At 34.7% G+C, this 19,601-nt stretch overlaps 2 protein-coding genes across 3 annotated transcripts; both read left to right on the forward strand.

The window, feature by feature from the left end:
* Positions 1-6,464: 6,464 nt before the first annotated feature.
* On the forward strand, positions 6,465-11,169 carry PAP23 (purple acid phosphatase 23). Of its 2 annotated transcripts, none has more exons than XM_088247328.1 (10): positions 6,465-6,981; positions 7,090-7,281; positions 7,653-7,989; positions 8,131-8,348; positions 8,520-8,710; positions 9,641-9,922; positions 10,166-10,288; positions 10,577-10,639; positions 10,713-10,793; positions 10,926-11,169. In XM_088247328.1, exons 1-9 carry the CDS (start codon positions 6,717-6,719, stop codon positions 10,770-10,772), a joined length of 1,731 nt encoding a protein of 576 aa, XP_088103454.1. In that variant the 5' UTR covers positions 6,465-6,716; the 3' UTR covers positions 10,773-10,793; positions 10,926-11,169. The 2 variants fall into 2 exon arrangements, with proteins under 2 accessions (XP_088103454.1, XP_021806921.1); XM_021951229.2 differs by having other exon boundaries at positions 10,713-10,768.
* Positions 11,170-14,600: 3,431 nt separating this feature from the next.
* On the forward strand, positions 14,601-18,635 carry KAB1 (potassium channel beta subunit 1). Its single transcript, XM_021951290.2, has 4 exons — positions 14,601-15,508; positions 16,773-16,916; positions 17,184-17,348; positions 18,203-18,635. The coding sequence occupies exons 1-4, from the start codon at positions 14,930-14,932 to the stop codon at positions 18,314-18,316; spliced, it is 1,002 nt and encodes a 333-aa protein (XP_021806982.1). The 5' UTR covers positions 14,601-14,929; the 3' UTR covers positions 18,317-18,635.
* Positions 18,636-19,601: the final 966 nt, after the last annotated feature.

Below are 19,601 nucleotides of genomic sequence, written 5' to 3' on the forward strand. Positions count from 1 at the left end.
GTAAATTGAGCTTACACTCATAAAATTCATTTTTAATCACTTACAACCCTTTCCTTTATTTTTTTACTAGCCCCTCACACATGTGCCAATTGGTTTTCTTTTTCCTTTTTTATTTTATTTATTAATAATTTCAATTCTATATGTTTGCATTAACCAAGGGCATTTTTTGATATTTTGAATGTTTAAACATTCTCTGCCTTTTGCTTTATATATATAGATTTAAAATACCCAATTTTTTCAAATAAAACCCAATGACTAGGATCCAAGTAAGCAAAATTACCTAATCTAGCTTAAAATCTGATTTATTCTATTTTTCAGATTCCAAAACAACCCCTATTTACAAGTTAACGTGTTATGTGGGGGTATAACTAATGACACACATTGAATTTGGAAAGATCTTCAAAAGGTTGTAATGGATGTAGGAATTAATTTAGAAACTTATTTGAAATTAAATACTAAATTCAACATTAACGTATTAGTAATTTACATGTGATTAACTTTTTGGTTTATTTAATAAAAAAATTATTTTGTTTTCCTTTTTATGAATTATACTACTAGTAATCTATTTTATTGTAGTTTTATGAATAATAGTGTACATTCTAATTATGTTGAAAAATATTTTGATAATCTATTTATTATTTGTTTTATGAAAAATAATTTGATCATCTTTTTATTGTTTGTTTTATGAAAAATATTTTTTTTAATGAACCTATTTTCTCTCTCCAAATAATATACCTTTTTTTTTTCTCTACTAATGTACCTAGTAAAACAATGCACCTATTTTTTTTTTTTTAAATGAACCTATTTTTCCTAGCTATATTTTCTATAAATTATTGTGTGCCTATTTTCAATTTATGAAAAATATACGGAAATTTCAATTACAAAGTAACTGACTTAGTTTTTTTAAAATGTTTTTTTTATTAAAAATAATGTACCTATATTTTATTTAAATAATGTATTTATATTTTTATACGTATGTATTTATATTTATATTTTTCATAGATACATTATTGGATATGTAATTTACAGATAATTTTTTTTTGTTTGCAATTTTAGGGGGCGATATGTGAGAGGGAATGACAACCAAAAGAAACGGGGTGATTGCTATGCTATTAATAGGGAGCATTAATTACAATTATGGCAGTTAATGAAATACTTGAAATAAATTATAAATAAAATATGAAGTTTGGTGGCAACGATGTAAAAACATAGGAATACTATGACTTCTTATATCCTACTGGTCATTTAAATTTGAAATTAGGTTTTACACATAGATTTATAGAGTGATGAGTATATGTCTAGAAAATAGAAAATGTAGGGATCTATATTGGACAAGCCCTTTATGATTTCGATTAAGCTCGGTTTGTGACCTCTTGCTCGATTAAGTTCAAGTCGGATTGTGCTTGGGGTTTCATGTTCGTAAATTTCTTATTTTAGCCATACCAAAGAAAAAAAAGAAGATTAAGGTCGGGTTGGGGTATGAATTCAGGTTTGTAGGTACTAGTCAGTTGGGTTAGAATAATTTAAGGTGACATTCGAGTTCGAAATTGATGTTTACATTACATGTAGTGGCAGAGCCACATTATGCAGGCTTGAGATGACTTTTGTCTCCCAACCAGGGCCGGCCCTTGGCCAGGGCAACCAGGGCCACCGCCCGGGGCCCACGATTGAGAAGGGCACAAAAAAAAATTTATATTAGCTTACATATATGTATATGATCAGACAAAAAAATATATATGTACATACAAAACAAAATTATAAGTGCTCATAAAAAAATAAAATAACTAAAAGTAATGGGTATGGCTAAATTATATTGCCCCTTTGCTCAACTGGTGTACAAATTACCTTATTTCCATTTTCAACATTTAAGTAAATGTCTTTGTCCTTTTACTTTTATTTATTTTTATATTACTCCATTTACTTAAGTTTACAATGTAAATAAGGAAGTACCCGCCATTTGGATTCAAATAAAAATACTAGAAAATCAAATTCCCACCAAATAAAAATATGAAAAATCAGTTTTAGTGCAAAATACGATTTATGCTAAAAATGATGGCTCATTAAGTGAATATATACTTCATACTAAAATCCCATAAAATCAAGTTTTCTTATTTGATGTGTAAGGAATAAAAGCCGCCAAAAATTATCTTGAGAAAATGATTATTCCGAAAAACCATTTTTCATACTTAGTCAATATTGCACCTCTGCTAAAAAAATTCTGGATCCGCCAATGGTGGCAGGCATAAGAATTCTCTCTCTCTCTCTCTCTCTCTCTCTCTCTCTCACCCAAAGCACACATCTCCTCCCTAGGTTTCTCTAAACAAGGATTTGCTTATCAGGCTTTTGGTTTTTGTCTCAAATGGTGAGGAAGGCTATTTCAATCGATTCTCATACTTGCAAATTGCAATACACTAGTTAATGAGTTTTGTCAAATTGGGTGGGTAATTATTTAGAATGGGTTATGGATAATTTGGTTTGATGGGGATTAGGTGTCTTGAGAGCTAGCTGGGCGGGTGGGTGCTATTGGGCTTGTGGTAGACGGTGGTTGCTAGGTGGCTGGTGGTGTTTGGGTGGTGGCTTGTTTGGTGCGGCTTGGGAAGGAAGTGATGAAGTTTTTAATGTTTTTTTAATATTCTAAAATAATTTTTTTAAATTGTTAACATCCATGCTGGATTTACACTTAAGATGAGTTACATAAGTCCTTATAAGTTATTTTACAAAAAGATTAACTTGTCTTTAAAATTTTAAAGATATAGTGGGTGAGAAAATATGACAAGATGATGAAAATAGCAGCACTCAATTAATTATTTGATTAAAATAATAATAATTTATGAATAAAGGGCACACTCTTAGAGTTTTGCCCTGGGCCTTCAATCACCCAGGGCCGGCCCTGCTCCCAACTTACGTGTAGTTTCTATCTATATACTGTTAGAGCTCAAGTTTCCTCGACATGAACTCAATTCAATTTGATTGGTTTTCAATGTAATCCATTTTAGACCAAGTTGGAGTCGTGACGATTCAGATTGAAGCTGTCGTCTAAGCTGTAACCCTAATATTTTTCAATGAATTCAACAATTCAAGTGGAAAAGAAGATTGAACAAATATATACATATCTAAAATCCCTCGACTCTCTCTCTCTCTCGTGCGTCTTCAAGTATGAGTGCAAGTTTTGCATGTAGGGCGGCGTGCACGCATGTTGGCAAATGAAGCCCACAAAGGGTCCCACTCACATGATTTCACGTGCATTCTACAAATATTAAAATAAAAGCTCACTACAATTCCATCTTTTTTGATTGTTTTGGTTGACACTTACACATGCAATGCCAAAGTGTCATCCTAGCTCACGCATTCTCCCACCTCGTCATCAGCTAATTGTCAAATATTATTTCCCAAATCTTCGACACGTCTCTTTTCTTGTTTTACTTGTCTTGTTTTTTTTCCCTTAAAAAATAAAAGAAAACCTGATTTATTCAAACCATGGTTAATTAATTAGGAGAATTATTTGTAAAAGAAGAAGAAGAAAATAGTACTTCTATATATACACTACTATATAAAATCAAATTGTTAGTGTAATGTTTTAGATTTCGAAAATATTCTCGATTTATCTAATTAGAAGAACTTTCCATATGATTCATTCTATCATCGAGTATATAATGTCATAAAATAAACTTAAAGGCGTGTAATCACCTACGTTTTGTTGTCAAATCTCTACCACCATCCTTTTTGCGGGTTCTTCATGTTTGGAATAAGTCGCAAAGACCCTTTAGGTTTTCTGTGTAGTTTTTACCTCTCCTTTGTGAGAGTTTTATTTGTTTTGTCATGGCTTGGTTTTTTCAAGCTTTATCTATTTTTGGTTGTTCTGAGTTTGCACTCTTAGTTGGGATGCCTATGTTATAGTTTCTTCGATCGTGCGTGATCATTAGTGGAGGAGCCCTTGTCTTAATTTTGATGTTAGATTGCTCTGTTATTGTAATGGCCTTTTGTGGCTAATGAATTTTTTGGTTGAATTATGAATGAAATTATAGAATTTCTCAAAAAAAAAAAAAAAAATGCATGTAATCAATTGCAAACCACATGTATTTTGTAAATTTTAAAGCTTTTAGATCAAAATGTATTTTAAAGATTATAAATACAACAAAACATGGAAGTGTAAGTAATGTGATTTATATATCAACTTTTATAGGTAATAACCATTTGGTTTAGTGGCATCCGATCTCTAAACACGTAAAGATTTAAAATTTTATGTGTTAAGTGAAAAAGAAAAGGATTAAAAGTTTAAAATCCAAATGTCAAGCCCAATACTATTGAAGAAAAACTGGACATAGCCTTGTCTAGCCCAATATGTAAGGAGAAAGGTTAGCCTAGAAAGTTGACTGGTAATTCTAGGGCCATAGCTGATGAGCAGCAACCCAGACACTTTTCTCGGCCTGTGGGCTCCTAGGACCCCTACCCTACACTAGTTTTATAGGTAATTTCTTTTTAAGAAAAGTTGATATAGATCCAAATTTCGATGAGAAGTTGGTTTTAATCCTCGGAGTTAGTGACTTTGATACAAGTTCTTTGACTTTTGTGCCACATAGGATTGATTACATTCATTTTTAAATATTTAAATGATAATTATAGGAAAGAATTGTTTAGGACCATAATTAATTAACAAATTAAATGCTTATGACGATACTGATTTTGGTATATTAATTACGTTGCCTTTTTTTTTTTTCTTCTTTTAATTGCATCCATGATTTTGTATATTAATGTCTTATTTTTTTTTCTTATTTTAATTCTTTCTTGTTGTTTACAACCTCTTTATTAGGTATTGAAGAAAAAAAAAAGGGGGGGGTATATTGAAAATAACAAAATACCTATATGTCAAGTAGGTTATATATTATCTCATACTTTCCCCAATAATCATGTACAATCCTATATTTACCTAGTAATTTATGTACATAAACTCACATTTACCTAGTAATTAGGTACATATAATCTTATATTTACCTAGTAACCAGGTACATTAGAAAATTCTACCTATATATATACATACATATATTAATATTAAGCACATTAGCTCATAGTAGCCAATATATTAGGTACATAAAAACGTCATCAATAGTTCTCTTGTTTATATTATTTTTCACAAGTTTTTTATTTGTTACTATGCTTAAACCCCACAAATCAACTTGATAAGTATTAAGCATATTGTGTTTTCAATATTCGGGTATTTACCTGATGCATAGGTACATAATTTCATGTGGGTGCTTGCCTCATCGATTAGTATAATATGTGGGTCTTTACTTTTATTGATTAAATTGTATTTTATCCATATATTAGGTAAATATTCACAAGGAAAGAATTCAAATACAATGAAATAATGCATTAAATTTGGATTTTCAATGTGTTTCCTTATTTACATAAAAGGGTAAAATCGACACAACAAAAAAAGTAATAAAAGTCAAAAGACCTGCATCTAAAACCAAGGACTTAGCCTAATGACAACTAATCATTTTGGACTTAGATCTAAACCCCCCACACCCCCCTTTTTTTCCCTCCCTATTTCTACTAAACTCATGTGGCAAAGCTATTATTAAACCCATTATATGAAAGGAAGAAATGGTCATTTTGGTTGACAAAGATGATACTCCTGATAATATATATTCACGTTATGTATAAATTTTTGAAAAATATTTGTCTCTTTATATGTAAAGAATAATTTCTTCTTACATGTCAACTATAGTTTAACACGTGTACATAAATTTTTATATTTATATTTTAATAAGTAGTCATTCTAAATCTATACTAGCCCCTTGCCACACGCTCACGCGTGTGTCAATTGGTTTTCTTTTTTTAGTTTTTAGAATTAAGAAAATAAAAAATGGGTAGTTATTTTCCGTAAAAGTAGGATTTATTATCTGATTTTGTTTTTAATTTTAATTTTTTTAATTGTGAATTTACCATATTATCTTCATTCAATTAAGAATTTCAATTCTTAATATTTAAATTAACCAAGGGCATTTTCTAGTATTTTGAATGTTTCACCATTCTCTGCCTTTTGCTTTATATATGTAGATGTATTCAACTTTTATTGAACGGATGAATGACTATTTACATGTAAGGAGCGAATCAGGACTCTAAATTTTTTGACATGAACCAAGGTTCTCAAAAATGGGGGGCCCATAAGAGCAATGACTATTTCGCAATGGGAGCATTTTTTATTACCATTTTAACCATAGGTGTACTCTCACCACCATTATCAATGCTTGACACGTGTTCATAGGTATAATCATGATTCCATAAATACAAAGCAAAAGTTAACTATGGTTATTTCTATGGACACGTGTCAAGCATTGAGGATGGTAATGAGGGTACACCTATAGTTAAAGTGGTGAGCAAAAATGCACCATTTGGCAATGGTGTAATTGATTCCTAATAAGAGGTGACAGCCCAACGGCAAGCAGTGGAGAAATAAAGACAAACAGAAGAAGAAGATTTCGTACACTTCCTTCCACTGCAATTTTGCATGAACCTCTACGGCTACTCTTTCTTTAGATAACCAATAATACCAAAAACAACGAAAGAAACAGAATATTCCCATCATCAATCTTAAAGATGCCAAATCTCATAACCACTACTGAACTCTTTCCTTCTCTTCATTCCCAGCTTGTATTCTGAACCTTCATCAACTTTACAAAAAAAGAAGCAGAAGAAAATACAGGATTAATGTTATGCAGAACTCTAAGCTATGGATGATCACTTTGATCATTTTACTGGTTGCAACAAAGATGGCAGTGGCTCAATCTCCCATTCCCACAACTCTAGAAGGCCCATTTGAGCCTGCAACTCGGCGTTTCGACCCATCACTCCGTAGAGGCAGCAATGACTTGCCTATGGACCATCCCAGGCTGAAGAAGAATGTGACTTTGAACTTCCCAGAACAGATAGCACTTGCAATATCTTCGCCTACTTCCATGTGGGTTTCTTGGGTTACTGGTACTTGTCTGTGCAAATTGAGATTCTGAGTGTTTTGTGTTGTTTTCTTGCTTTTTTTGTTTGGTTGAATGGAATTGATGAACTGGGTTGGCTTTTTTTTTGGGTCAGGGGATGCTCAGATTGGGAAAAATGTGACACCACTTGATCCTTCCAAGGTTGGGAGTGAGGTGCTCTATGGAAAAGAAAGTGGGAAGTATGAGAGTGTGAAGAAAGGGGTTTCAGTTGTTTATAGCCAATTGTACCCATTTGAAGGCCTCTTGAATTACACCTCTGGCATCATTCATCATGTGAGGATTGATGGTATGGAAACCTTTTGATTCTTATATAACTTTTTGATTGTGTTTTGTTTGTACAATTGAATTGCCAATACTATTTTGAAAATATTAAGTACCGAATGCGAAAAGAATCCCGGTTGATTATTTTGTAAGTTGGAGAGAAGAGAGAAATACAAATATTTTGGTGAAGCAAAATTTGTGCTTGATTGATAATGGTGTTGATGGTTGCTCAATTGGGGCCTTTTAGATGAAATTAGCTCTGTTTCATCATAGTGTTAAGTTGTTAACAGAGTGAAACTTGATATCATCTTCAGAGGATGGTCATTTAGTTACATAATGAGCACCTAGAAGAAGATAAGTGGAACAAAATATGAAGAGCTCTCTTCTTTGTTGTAGGTCTTAAACCAGGAACAAAATATTATTACAAATGTGGGGATAGCTCTATCCCTGCTATGAGTGAAGAGCATGCCTTTGAAACTTTACCAATGCCTGGCCAAAGTACATATCCTCATCGTATAGCGGTCGTTGGAGATTTGGGGCTCACAAGCAATACCAGTTCAACTATTGATCATTTAATCCAGAATGATCCTTCAATGATTTTAATGGTTGGAGACTTAACCTATGCAAATCAGTACCGTACAACTGGTGGGAAAGGAGCTTCGTGCTTTTCATGTGCATTCCCAGATGCCCCTATCAGAGAAACATATCAACCCCGCTGGGACGGGTGGGGAAGGTAAACTGTCTGAATTAGCATGGATCTAAATGCCTTTGCATCCTGTTTCACTGTTATGAATTTTGATATCTGAACCATTTGTGATTCTGCTTCTCTTGAATTCATTGAAATCCTATTAACACGGTTGAAATGGAAGCTCAGGTTCATGGAGCCTTTGACCTCGAGAGTTCCTATGATGGTTATTGAGGGCAACCATGAGATTGAGCCCCAAGTTTCCAGCATCACTTTCAAATCCTATTTGACAAGGTTCGCAGTGCCGTCAGAGGAATCTGGCTCTAAAAGTAACTTCTATTACTCTTTTGATGCTGGAGGAGTACATTTTATCATGTTGGGAGCATATGTTGACTACAATGCTACTGGTAATTGATGCCATAACCTTTCTAATTGATAAATTAACTGCTAATTACAAATGAGTTTTGAATGTTAGTTTGTGGTCCTGCAATGCTAAATTATCAAAATACGAAATGTAATACTTCCTTGGAATCTTTTGTTCTTAATTGTATGCAATGTCCTATCACTGCTCATTCCAGGTGCTCAGTATGCTTGGCTTAAAGACGATCTACATCGACTAAACCGGACAGTGACCCCATGGCTGGTAGCTGCATGGCATCCACCTTGGTATAATAGCTACTCTTCTCATTATCAGGAATTTGAATGCATGAGACAAGAAATGGAAGCCCTACTTTACCAATATGGTGTTGATATTGTTTTTTCTGGTCATGTAAGTTTAAGTGGATTCTATCTGTAGTCATTTGTTGTCGATATGCTTACTTATTTGGAAAATTTCTGTCTGTAGTTTAGCTCTGATGTATCTTCTGTGCTTCAAATACTTTCAGAAATTAGTATGTTATTTTCTATTGATGTCAAAGAACACGTACCTGTTGGCTCTTCCCCGAAATTGAAAAAACCTGAAAATTTTCTAATTGCATGTTAGGCCACAATATGCTTCTGTGGTAGCAATATATATTATGGGAGGCAGGTATATAAGTCAGTTGACATGTGATCTTTAGGAAAAAGATGAAAAAGAAAGAAAATCAAGTGTACATTTCCATCAATCTCAATTGTACTAATCTTCTCTGCCATGGAAGTTGGTTTATGAAGCATTCATAAGATTTTATTATTTCTTTAACTGGAATTCTTCCAGAATTAAACACATGATTTTTATTGGTAAATAAGTACATCTCATTCATTGTAACGAACTTATACTGTATGATTATGCCCCCAAAAAAGAAACACTTGTACTGTGATGCATGATCTAATTAAATTCGTTAAATAAATAAGTTCTACTACAACTCATATCTTTCATGACATCAATATTTGGTGATCTTTCATCCAAAAGCACCAAAGTTTGTTGCTCAATCAAAGTGCACAAAAAAAAAAAAAAAAGCCTAGGTTGCAGGTTCTTACTCAATGCCCCAATAAATGGGAAATTTCTACATGCATCTGATTAATTATAATTATAGAGATTTGATTCCAATTTGGTGTGGCAGACATGAGATTCTTGACTAGGATCATCATTGTAGGCTAGATACAACAGTAGTAGGCAATTCAAAGAGGCCATAGAAATGAAACTGGAAAAATACCTTAGGTTCTTATTGTTGGAACAGATTTCTATTTTGATGCTGAATGAGTGCAATATGCTTCTTTTCAGGTCCATGCCTATGAACGGATGAATAGAGTATATAACTACACATTGGATCGATGTGGGCCTGTTTACATAACAGTTGGAGATGGTGGAAATATTGAGCAAGTTGATGTTGATTTTGCTGATGACCCTGGAAAGTGTCCTTCAGCTGGGGACAACACACCAGAGTTTGGAGGGGTTTGTCATTTGAACTTTTCTTCAGGGCCTGCTAAAGGCAATTTTTGTTGGAACAAACAGCCAGAGTGGAGTGCATTTAGAGAAAGCAGTTTTGGACATGGGATACTTGAGGTATAATCTCAGTTTCTAATATTCTGCATCGTTTTTTACTTGCCTAGTAAAACAAACTTATCTACACAATGTTTATTGATTAGTTTGGCCGTGATTAGCAAATGTAAATGTTTGTGTATTTGCTTCAGAGGTGCAAACCATGAAAGTAGAGAAGAGCTAAGCACGATCTTTCGTGATGTCTTCATTCTTTCTGAGCTAAACTTTTATAGAGATCTTCCATGACCCTTTTATATCTAAATGCAGGTTGTGAATTCTACATACGCTCTCTGGACTTGGCACAGAAATCAAGATACGTATAAGGAAGATAGCCATGGTGATCAAATATACATTGTGCGACAACCCGAATTGTGCTCCCCATCTGTAAAGGTGATTTCTTAGTTCAACACTAAAACTTTTTTACACCGCTGAAACTTGTCATTTTCAGTGTTGAATTGGGTTAGCAAAACATGTTCTGACTGTACAGAGTTGAAAAGTTTCACAATGGCTCAACTTAGGTGGTGGCTTGATCTTTAGCTATGTACAGAAAATTTTGTGTAATTTTTTTTTGTTTCCATGGCCATAAAAAGATTTTCAATAACTGACTTTCATTTTGATCAATTACTCCTACTTTCACACTCACTTTTTTTTTTTTAATCATCCTTCTCAAACTACCAGCCCTCAGTTGCTCCCTCAGTTGCTCCCTCTGTGCCCTCACTCTCTGCTGCATTGCACTCTCTGGTAAGCTCCTTTTTCCCTCTCGTCTTCACTATGATAAAAAGACATTCTTTAAATTCAAATTTTGATCTCCTAGGTGCTCTCTCTCTCCTTACCACTCTTGGGAATGTTTTCTCTCCTCTCCTCATCCAAGTAGTCTCTTTCGCTCTGCTAATTGGTATCTTATCTAGTTTTTGTCTGACAATTGGTATCTTATCTATTTATTTGTTGCCTAAACGGCTCATAGGTGTTTGATCTGACTATCGGCTTAATTTCTTGTATCTAATTTTCTTGTTGTTCACTGCTACAGAAGCTTCCAAAATGGATAGATTGCCTCAGTTGTTCTTTGTATAAGATCATTCAAATGGTGGTTAGATGAAGATTGCTTCAATTGCTTTTGTGCCATGGTGAATGTTAAGCATGGATTATAAGAATGATTAGCAAATGCAAATGTTTGTTTGTGCCATGATAAAGCTGTTTGTGGTTATGAAAGTGGGACTGTACAACTCTTCAAATTTGTTGGATAAATATGAATTTTAAGAGAAATTAAGCCCCAGATTGTTTAAAACAAAGGATTCCTTAGGCTTAAAGGATGGTCTTGGAATCAAGTCTTCACATTCCAAGTTAGCCTGTCTCCTAGGCATGAAGGATGGTATCCAAAATTAATATCAACCCTAATATATATATATATATCAGAAATTCTCTTATGCGGACATCCGGACGTTATTATCATGCGGACGCTGTGTATTTTGTACTACCCCTCTCTGTTTTCTTGCCTGTTTACAATAGGATCCGCACGATAATAACGTGCGGACATCCGGATAAGAGAATAACTGATATATATATGCGCAGAATTGATTGAGGGAATGGAAAATGGTGTGAGATGCCATCTTGGGATCTATAACATGAATACTTATGTAGACAAGTTGCTGGAATTGGTAACAAAATATATATATGGTTTCTCTAGAAGAAAATATTGAGAGCCGAAGCCGATGTGGGGAATTAAAGGCTTTTTTTTATTGGGAGCTTCACTAATATACCCGAAATAGGGGCTGAAATTATATAAAAAACCCCACATGGAATGCACTTTAGAAACACACCCAAAACTCATTTACTACATAAGAAATTAGTGTTTAAGTTCTTATAAATTACATGATTGCCATTGATCAACTTAAAAAAGAAGCACAACACAAAAAACTTAAATAGCACCCAAAACAAGCCCAACCCAAACAATTCATTACAAACAAAACGTCTTGAAAACCATAGCTTCATTAACGTGTCATGTTATTTAATGACTGTAATGTTCCACACCTTTACTGTCATGTTGATTAATTGTTGTAATGTTCCAGTCTAGGGTAATAACACTGCTCTGTCATGTTGATTAATGGCTGTAATGTTCCAGTCTAGGGTAATAACACTGCTAGTTTCCTATGACATCATATTTCTAATACAGGTTTACCCCTGTAATGTTCCAGTCTAGGGTAATAACACTGCTAGTTTCCTATGATATCCTATTTCTAATGCATGTTTACCCCTGTAATGTTCCAGTATAGGGTAATAACATTGTTAGTTTACTGTCATGTTGATTAATGGCTGTAATGTTCCAATATAGGGTAATAACACTGCTAGTTTACTGTCATGTTGATTAATGGTTGTAATGTTCCAGTTTAGGGTAATAACACTACTAGTTTCATATGAAATCCTATTTCTAATGCATGTCTACACTGTAATGTTCCAGTCTAGGGTAATAACACTGCTACTTTCCTATGACATTCTATTTTATTTCTAATGCATATCTACCCTTGTAATGTTCTAGTCTAGGGTAATAACACTGCTATTTCCTATGACATCCTATTTCTAATGCATGTCTACCCCTGTATGTTCCAGTCTAGGGTAATAACACTGCTAGTTTAATGCCCTGTTGATTAATGCTTGTCATGTTGCTATTTCTTCTAATACATGTCCACCAATGAATGAAGAAAGAACAAACCAACTCAAAACAAGCCGAGCCCAGATTGTTAATACTATTATGTCATAGAAGTACATTGTTAATACTCTATCATAGAAGTACATTGTTAATACTCTGTCATAGAAGTACATTGTTAAACAAAAATGAGATTCATAACTGAAATAGTAACAAAAGATAAATCGATTATCAAAGCTTAAAATACATTTCGAAAATCAACCAAAATCCGAAGAGAAACACATAATTGAAGTAAAAGATCAAAAATCTCAAGTCCAAACCAAATGACGACGACGACGACGACGATGACGATGACGATGATGACGACAACGACAACGACGACGTGGCGAAAGAGGAGTAGAGCTCGAAGATGAGAAGTAGAGCTAAGAGCATTTGATCGAGGTTTGTTCGAGGTCTTGAACAATTCGGAAAAAAATAAAATCAATAGAAGCACGATCTTAGAACAAGAAATTGAAGGTGAAATATTGAAAATTGTAGATTAAAGATGAAGAATATAGTTAGACCTGAGACTGAGCTTCAATGGAAGCTCCTCTTGCTCCAACACCAGAGAAATCATCAGCGAGAAAGGAGAAAATAAATCAGATTTGGTATTTTGGCAAATCTAGGTAGATTTGGTTTTATGGCAGATCTGGGCAGATCTGATTTTCCTCTCTCAAATCCATAGTACAAGGATAATATAGGTATTTAACACACACAAATAGACTAAAAAACAGCTATTAAATTTTAAAAAAAATTGACAGCTGTAGATTTTTGGGTGTGTTTATAGTTTTTAAATGATATAGGGTTTCTTTATAATACTATGTCTAAGATTGGGTATATAACTAAATTTCTATTTTTTATTTTGATTAAAAAAATAAATAAATAAAGAAAGTTTAATGAAAAAGAAAACTACATGGTGTCGATTGAAAAATTGGAATTGCAAGCTTTTGCATTTGTATTCCCCATACTTTTAAAATATATTAATATTTAAAAGTGTATAGCCGTGCGGCTATACTCTCTAAATATATACGAATATTTTAACCGTATAGCCGAGCGGCTATACTCTCTAAATATATTCGAATAATTTAAACGTACAGCCGCGTGGCTATACGTTCTAAATATATACGAATATTTTAACCGTATAGCCGTGCGGCTATACGCTTTAAATATATACGAATATTTTAACCGTATAGCCGATCGGCTATACTCTCTAAATATATTCGAATATTTTAACAGTATAGCCGCCCGGCTATACGGTCTGAATGTATAAGAATATTTTAAACGCATAGCCACGCGGCTATACTCTCTAAATATATTCGAATAATTTAAGAGTATAGCCGGTCGGCTATACTTTCTAAATGTATAAAACTATTTTAACAGTATAGCCGTTCGGCTATACTCTCTAAATATATACGAAAATTTTAACAGTATAGCCGCGCGGCTATACCGTACAAAATGGTTTTCTTTTTTGTAATTAAGTAATATCTTGGCCTTTTTTAATTACTTTAATTAGTAATTATGTTTTAATTATTATTTATTTAATGAATTATTAGTATTTAATTATTTTATGGACTTTGTTTTTTATTTATTTCTATACAAAATTAGTTTGTTTAGTTTAATATTTTCAATTAAGTAATATCTTGCTTTATTTAATTTTATTAATTATTCTTTATTTAATGAATAATTAGTATTTAAGTATTTTAATTAATTTCACAAATTATTTAATAAATGCAAATTAATTATATTTACTTATCTTAAATAATTTTGTAGACTTTGAAATTATTTTGAATTTTTGAATATATTTTAAAAATAGTTTGAATTATTAGAAAATTATTTGGGTATTCAAAAAATAAAAATTATTTATTTTTTGAATACTTTTCTAATTCAGTTGGGATTAGTCTTGGTCTGTTGCCCTCTAATTTTTATTTATTTATTTATTTATAGAAGAATCAACCCCACTTTACCATCACTAGAGATTCTGAGATTTTCCCTCAGACAAATAAGAAAAATGTTAGCCCAAAAGTATACAGCCCAAATTGCTTCGTCTTCTTCGTACCATCACCATTTTGCTGGCAATAATAAACCTCATGATTATTGGTTTCCAAATCTTGATTAGCAGGCATTTATTTATTTATTAATTAATTAATTTAAGAAAGCCGAAGAACATGGAAAGCATCATTCACACTGTCCAAAAGAAAACGTTTACAGAAATTGGACCTCCCACATGCCTCCTAGATCTCCACGCAAATAAAACCCACGTGTCCTTTTCTTCTTCATAAATAAACCTTCCTCCTTCTCAGGAGCTGAACATTGACTCATTCTCTCTCTCACTCAATTTCAACTGGAATTCAATGTCGTCGAACAATATGCAGTACAAGAATCTGGGCCGCTCGGGGCTCAGGGTGAGCCAGCTCTCGTACGGAGCATGGGTCAGCTTCGGCAACCAGCTCGACGTCAAGGAGGCCAAGTCTCTCCTCCAGACCTGCCGAGACCACGGCGTCAACTTCTTCGACAACGCCGAGGTCTACGCCAACGGCCGCGCCGAGGAGATCATGGGCCAGGCCATCCGCGAGCTCGGATGGAAGCGCTCCGACGTCGTCGTTTCCACCAAGATCTTCTGGGGTGGGCCCGGCCCCAACGACAAGGGCCTCTCCAGAAAGCACGTCGTCGAAGGCACCAAGGCGTCGTTGAAGAGGCTGGATATGGATTATGTGGATCTTATCTATTGCCACAGGCCGGATGTCACTACGCCGATTGAGGAGACGGTGAGGGCTATGAACTATGTGATTGATAAGGGTTGGGCTTTTTATTGGGGGACCAGTGAGTGGTCGGCTCAGCAGATCACTGAGGCTTGGGGGATCGCCGAGAGGTTGGATTTGGTGGGGCCCATTGTTGAGCAGCCTGAGTATAATTTGTTGTCCAGGCACAAGGTTAGTGGGTTTTTATTGTTTTTGATTTTTGGTTTGTGGTTGTGCCCAGATGGGGAATGTTTGGCTTTTTTATGAGGGTTTGTGGAATTTGCCAATTTGGGGTTTTCAGTGTGTACCCATTGATTAGATGTGAAGATTTATTCAATAATTCTGAAAAAAAACAAAATTGTTGGTTGGATTATGTATGTGATGTAGTTTATGGGTTTTGATTTGGTGGTGGAATTAGTGTTATAACTGTTACGTGAAAGGGGGTTGCTTTCATTTCAGTTTTAGGATGAGATGCAGTTGGTTGATCACTTGGTAGTGCGTTTTCTTAAATAATAAAAAAAGATAATTGATGTTTTTGATAGGAGGGAGTGGATATTTGATGATTGCATTTTAGACTTAGTGGCCGATGTTTACATAAGCAGATGCTAAGTATCCCTTGATTTAGTACCCAGTCATAATCACCAGAGAAGACTGGTAATGAGCAAGGTCACTCGCTCATGTACTATTAAGTTAAAAATTCACATATATAGAGGTTCTCTTAAATTTTAACTAATTTGAATATGCAGAAGTTCATATTTATATTGGTAACCCCATTTTTGCCAGTTGTCATTCATTGCTAACTTTCCTTCCGCCTTTCTTCCCTTCTTTGAAGCTGAAATCCCTGTACAGCAGGGACTGAAGCAACTCTCCCATAACCGTATATTCATTCAGTTATGCCACTAGAATGGCAGCATCCTTCAAACTTCATTTCTCATTTTCATAGCCGTGTTCTATATTATTGTTATTTCCTTGTCATGGGCCATGAAATTAAATCAGTAGCAACTTAGCAAGAGATGAGTATTCCTTGTAAATGATCTTTAATGATTTTCTGTTACCCTCTCCGTATTGAATGAATTTATTGGTTCTCGGAACCTAGAAAGCTCTTATCTTTAGTTCTAACCAACAATCAAGAAATTATGATTTCAATTGTTGTGCTATCTCTAGCTCAATGCTTTATCTTAAATTGTGTGGCATTTCTACTCATCCACGTCTGTTTCATTCATTACTAGATTACAGTTGACGTGCATGCCTGTTACTTGGGCTTATATTTGTTAGGATTTTTTTTCCTGTATGTGTAGTATACTCCAATAACTGCATGCCTTTATATTTACTGATGATATCTGTCCCTTTTATGGAGAAGGGAAAGCAGCAATGGACGGATTTTGTCCTCTCTCTCTCTCTCTCTCTCTCTCTCTCTCTCATACTGATGATTCCTTCAACTATTACATGGGTGCAGGTTGAGTCTGAGTACCTCCCACTGTACACCAACTACGGTCTTGGTCTTACCACTTGGAGCCCGCTTGCTTCTGGTGTGCTCACTGGAAAATATAACAAGGGAAATATACCACCTGATAGCCGATTTGCATTGGACAATTACAAAGTAAGATTTCAATTAATCACTATGATAGCTCTGTTCCTAAGTACATGCATTGTTGAATTGTCTAAATTGATGACCCCAAACTGCTGTAGTCTGTATTTTGTGTCTCTTCAAAATCAATAGAGGAGTATTATTGAGATCAATCTTTTAGTTTCATTTTTTTATATCGTATTATCATAAATTATTTTTCTGGTGTCAAAGTTGTATATACTGTTATACTTTTTTCTTCTTTATGGGTAGGACATTAAACTTTTGACTTATGCCTTGCAGAATCTTGCTAGTCGATCACTGGTTGATGATGTGCTGAGAAAGGTTAATGGTCTGAAGCCAATTGCAGATGAATTAGGTGTACCATTAGCTCAACTTGCAATTGCATGGTGTGCTGCTAATCCTAACGTCACATCAGTTATTACTGGTGCTACAAAGGAGTCCCAGGTTTGTTTTCAAAATATCACATCTCTGAGAGATAATATTAAGGCTGTGATTCTTTGCTACTATGCATGTGCTTGGTCTGCTTGTGTTTGGCTATTATTCAACTGTATGAAAATTTTCATCTCCGTCTGTGTCATGCCTCCAAAGGGGTCTGAACGTTATTTTTCATCCTAATAATGGTGTTCAATGAATGTTATTCCTGTTTTTGTGAGATGTGGTGGGCATTACTATTGTTCCTTTAGTTTGTCTGTGCTCTTCAAGAAATGATTTATTGATCTTTGATTGGTCCTATCAGTTTTTCTGGAATTTTATAGGTAGGATTCAAATTTTAAATATTAATAGTTTAAATTAAAGTATTGGCACTTTGTTTACTTCTTATGTTTTAAGTTTATTGCAGTTATTCCCGCCTGCCATATATTCCTGATTTGGTATTTATGATTTTCATGTCGTGTTATGTGAATAGATGCCTACCAAGTGAATACAATTTCTGCAAGCCATGGGCCTACTGCCATACTCTTATTCAGTAGGTCATTTTTCATATGGAGGGTAAAATGTTGGTTAAAATGTGCCAGTTCCAGTAATTTGTTGTGTACAACATTCTTAAAATAGTGGTCATTTGCGAAGTGTGATGCCGTCAACGTAGGCTCCCCAGATCTTTAAATCCACAAAACATCTAACAATCTGAAATGGGTGAACAAGCGTGAAGCATTCCATTGTGAAGGGAGAACTCTGTTTGTTGGAAATGATGATACTGTAGAAGCAAATAGAGTTTTTATGTTCTCCCATTCCCACTAAAAAGGTGGGCAATAGCAATGTCATCTGTTTATAGTGACCAAAAGCTGTTATCGTCTATGCAGATTCAAGAGAACATGAAAGCTGTAGATGTAATCCCTCTATTAACTCCCGCTGTGATGGAGAAGATTGAGGCTGTTGTTCAAAGCAAGCCAAAGCGTCCAGAGTCATATAGGTAAACACACGGTATATTTATGGGCTCCATGTATTTCTGCACATTACACAGCAGACTATGATCTTCAAACAGACAGAAATTTAAACTCATGCCTTTGAATTGTGGTCGGTTAGATTGTCTGATATTCTTTCATGTCAATGCTCAGACTATTCCCTGGATGTAATTTGTATGGTGTTTTAGCAATGAACTTGTCTGTTTTCCAAAAACAAAAAATTAAAAAAATTTGAGATTTAAAGAGTGAGGAAGTCGTGAATCGTGATGTTCTGAGCACTATCTGATGTATTGTGGAATTGGGCTTAAAGAGATTTTAAGATTGTGATAAATTGCTTGTATTTATTGTTTTTGGATTTCTATATCAGCTGAAGTTAGAGTTCATCTGACTGAGCCATTTTGAATTTTTATCAACATTTGGACATTTGGTATCCAATTGCATGGTTCAGCAAAAGAGATGGGGTGTGCTGTGAATAGGTTGAGTTGTACGAAAGGCATGCTTTCCAAGTTGATAGGTACTAACACTTCAAAGGACTCTAAAACAAAGGGGGGGGAGTAATATTGACCTCTTCCAAAATCGTCTGTTTTTTTAATTTATTTTTTGTCCGAACCAAACTAGTCTTCATAACCAGAAACACCATCCTCAAGAATAGTCCAACTGCACTCTGTTTGAGTCTTGGCATTGATCTTAAACTCTCTGGAGTTTTCTTTCTCGGCATCAATCTTAAACTCTCCGGAGATGTCTTACACGGGAAGGTACAACCTGGACTCCGAAGTTATCATCCTTGGATTTGCAATAAGCAGTGAGGTCTTGCACCTCCCAAAAGCAACCGGCCATATCTTCTTCCACCAAGCCTACTTTGCACCTCCGACCAAGCAAAAAATGGGATAGGATTAAACAAGAGAAATAGAGCCCTTACAAATGCTCTAATTTATGACCTAAAACCCTGCTAATAGCTCTTATTTTAGACACAAGGAGTTAGTTTCTTTTTTTTTAGGTGAGACCCAAGGGTATCCACTGCCGACAGTAGTGACTAATCCCTTTCGCCGCGGGAGCTCTCCCAATGGAGGTAAACGGCTGGCCACAAAATGCGCTCCATTCCCATGGGAGGGGATCGAACCCCCAATCTCATGGTTAAGGAATGAGGTGAGCTACCATCACACCTCATCTCATGGTTAAGGAGTTAGTTTCTTTAATTACAAATAAAGTGCCAAAACTCACGAATCCAAAAGGGCTCAATCTCAAGCCCTCCAATGGCAGCGGCCACCAGAACGAAAAAACAACAAAAAACAAAAAA

Source organism: Prunus avium, chromosome 1 (assembly GCF_965620075.1).
Source record: "Prunus avium chromosome 1, drPruAviu1.hap1.1, whole genome shotgun sequence".
NCBI classification, from domain to species: domain Eukaryota; kingdom Viridiplantae; phylum Streptophyta; class Magnoliopsida; order Rosales; family Rosaceae; genus Prunus; species Prunus avium.

Coding starts and splice junctions, on each gene's coding strand:
- KAB1 (XM_021951290.2), top strand. CDS start 14,930: ATGTCGTCGAACAATATGCAGTACAAGAATCTGGGCCGCTCGGGGCTC. Junction 16,917..17,183: donor TTGCATTGGACAATTACAAA/GTAAGATTTCAA, acceptor TATGCCTTGCAG/AATCTTGCTAGTCGATCACT. Junction 17,349..18,202: donor GTGCTACAAAGGAGTCCCAG/GTTTGTTTTCAA, acceptor TCGTCTATGCAG/ATTCAAGAGAACATGAAAGC.
- PAP23 (XM_021951229.2), top strand. CDS start 6,717: ATGCAGAACTCTAAGCTATGGATGATCACTTTGATCATTTTACTGGTT. Junction 10,289..10,576: donor TGTGCTCCCCATCTGTAAAG/GTGATTTCTTAG, acceptor TCAAACTACCAG/CCCTCAGTTGCTCCCTCAGT. Junction 10,640..10,712: donor CTGCTGCATTGCACTCTCTG/GTAAGCTCCTTT, acceptor TTGATCTCCTAG/GTGCTCTCTCTCTCCTTACC.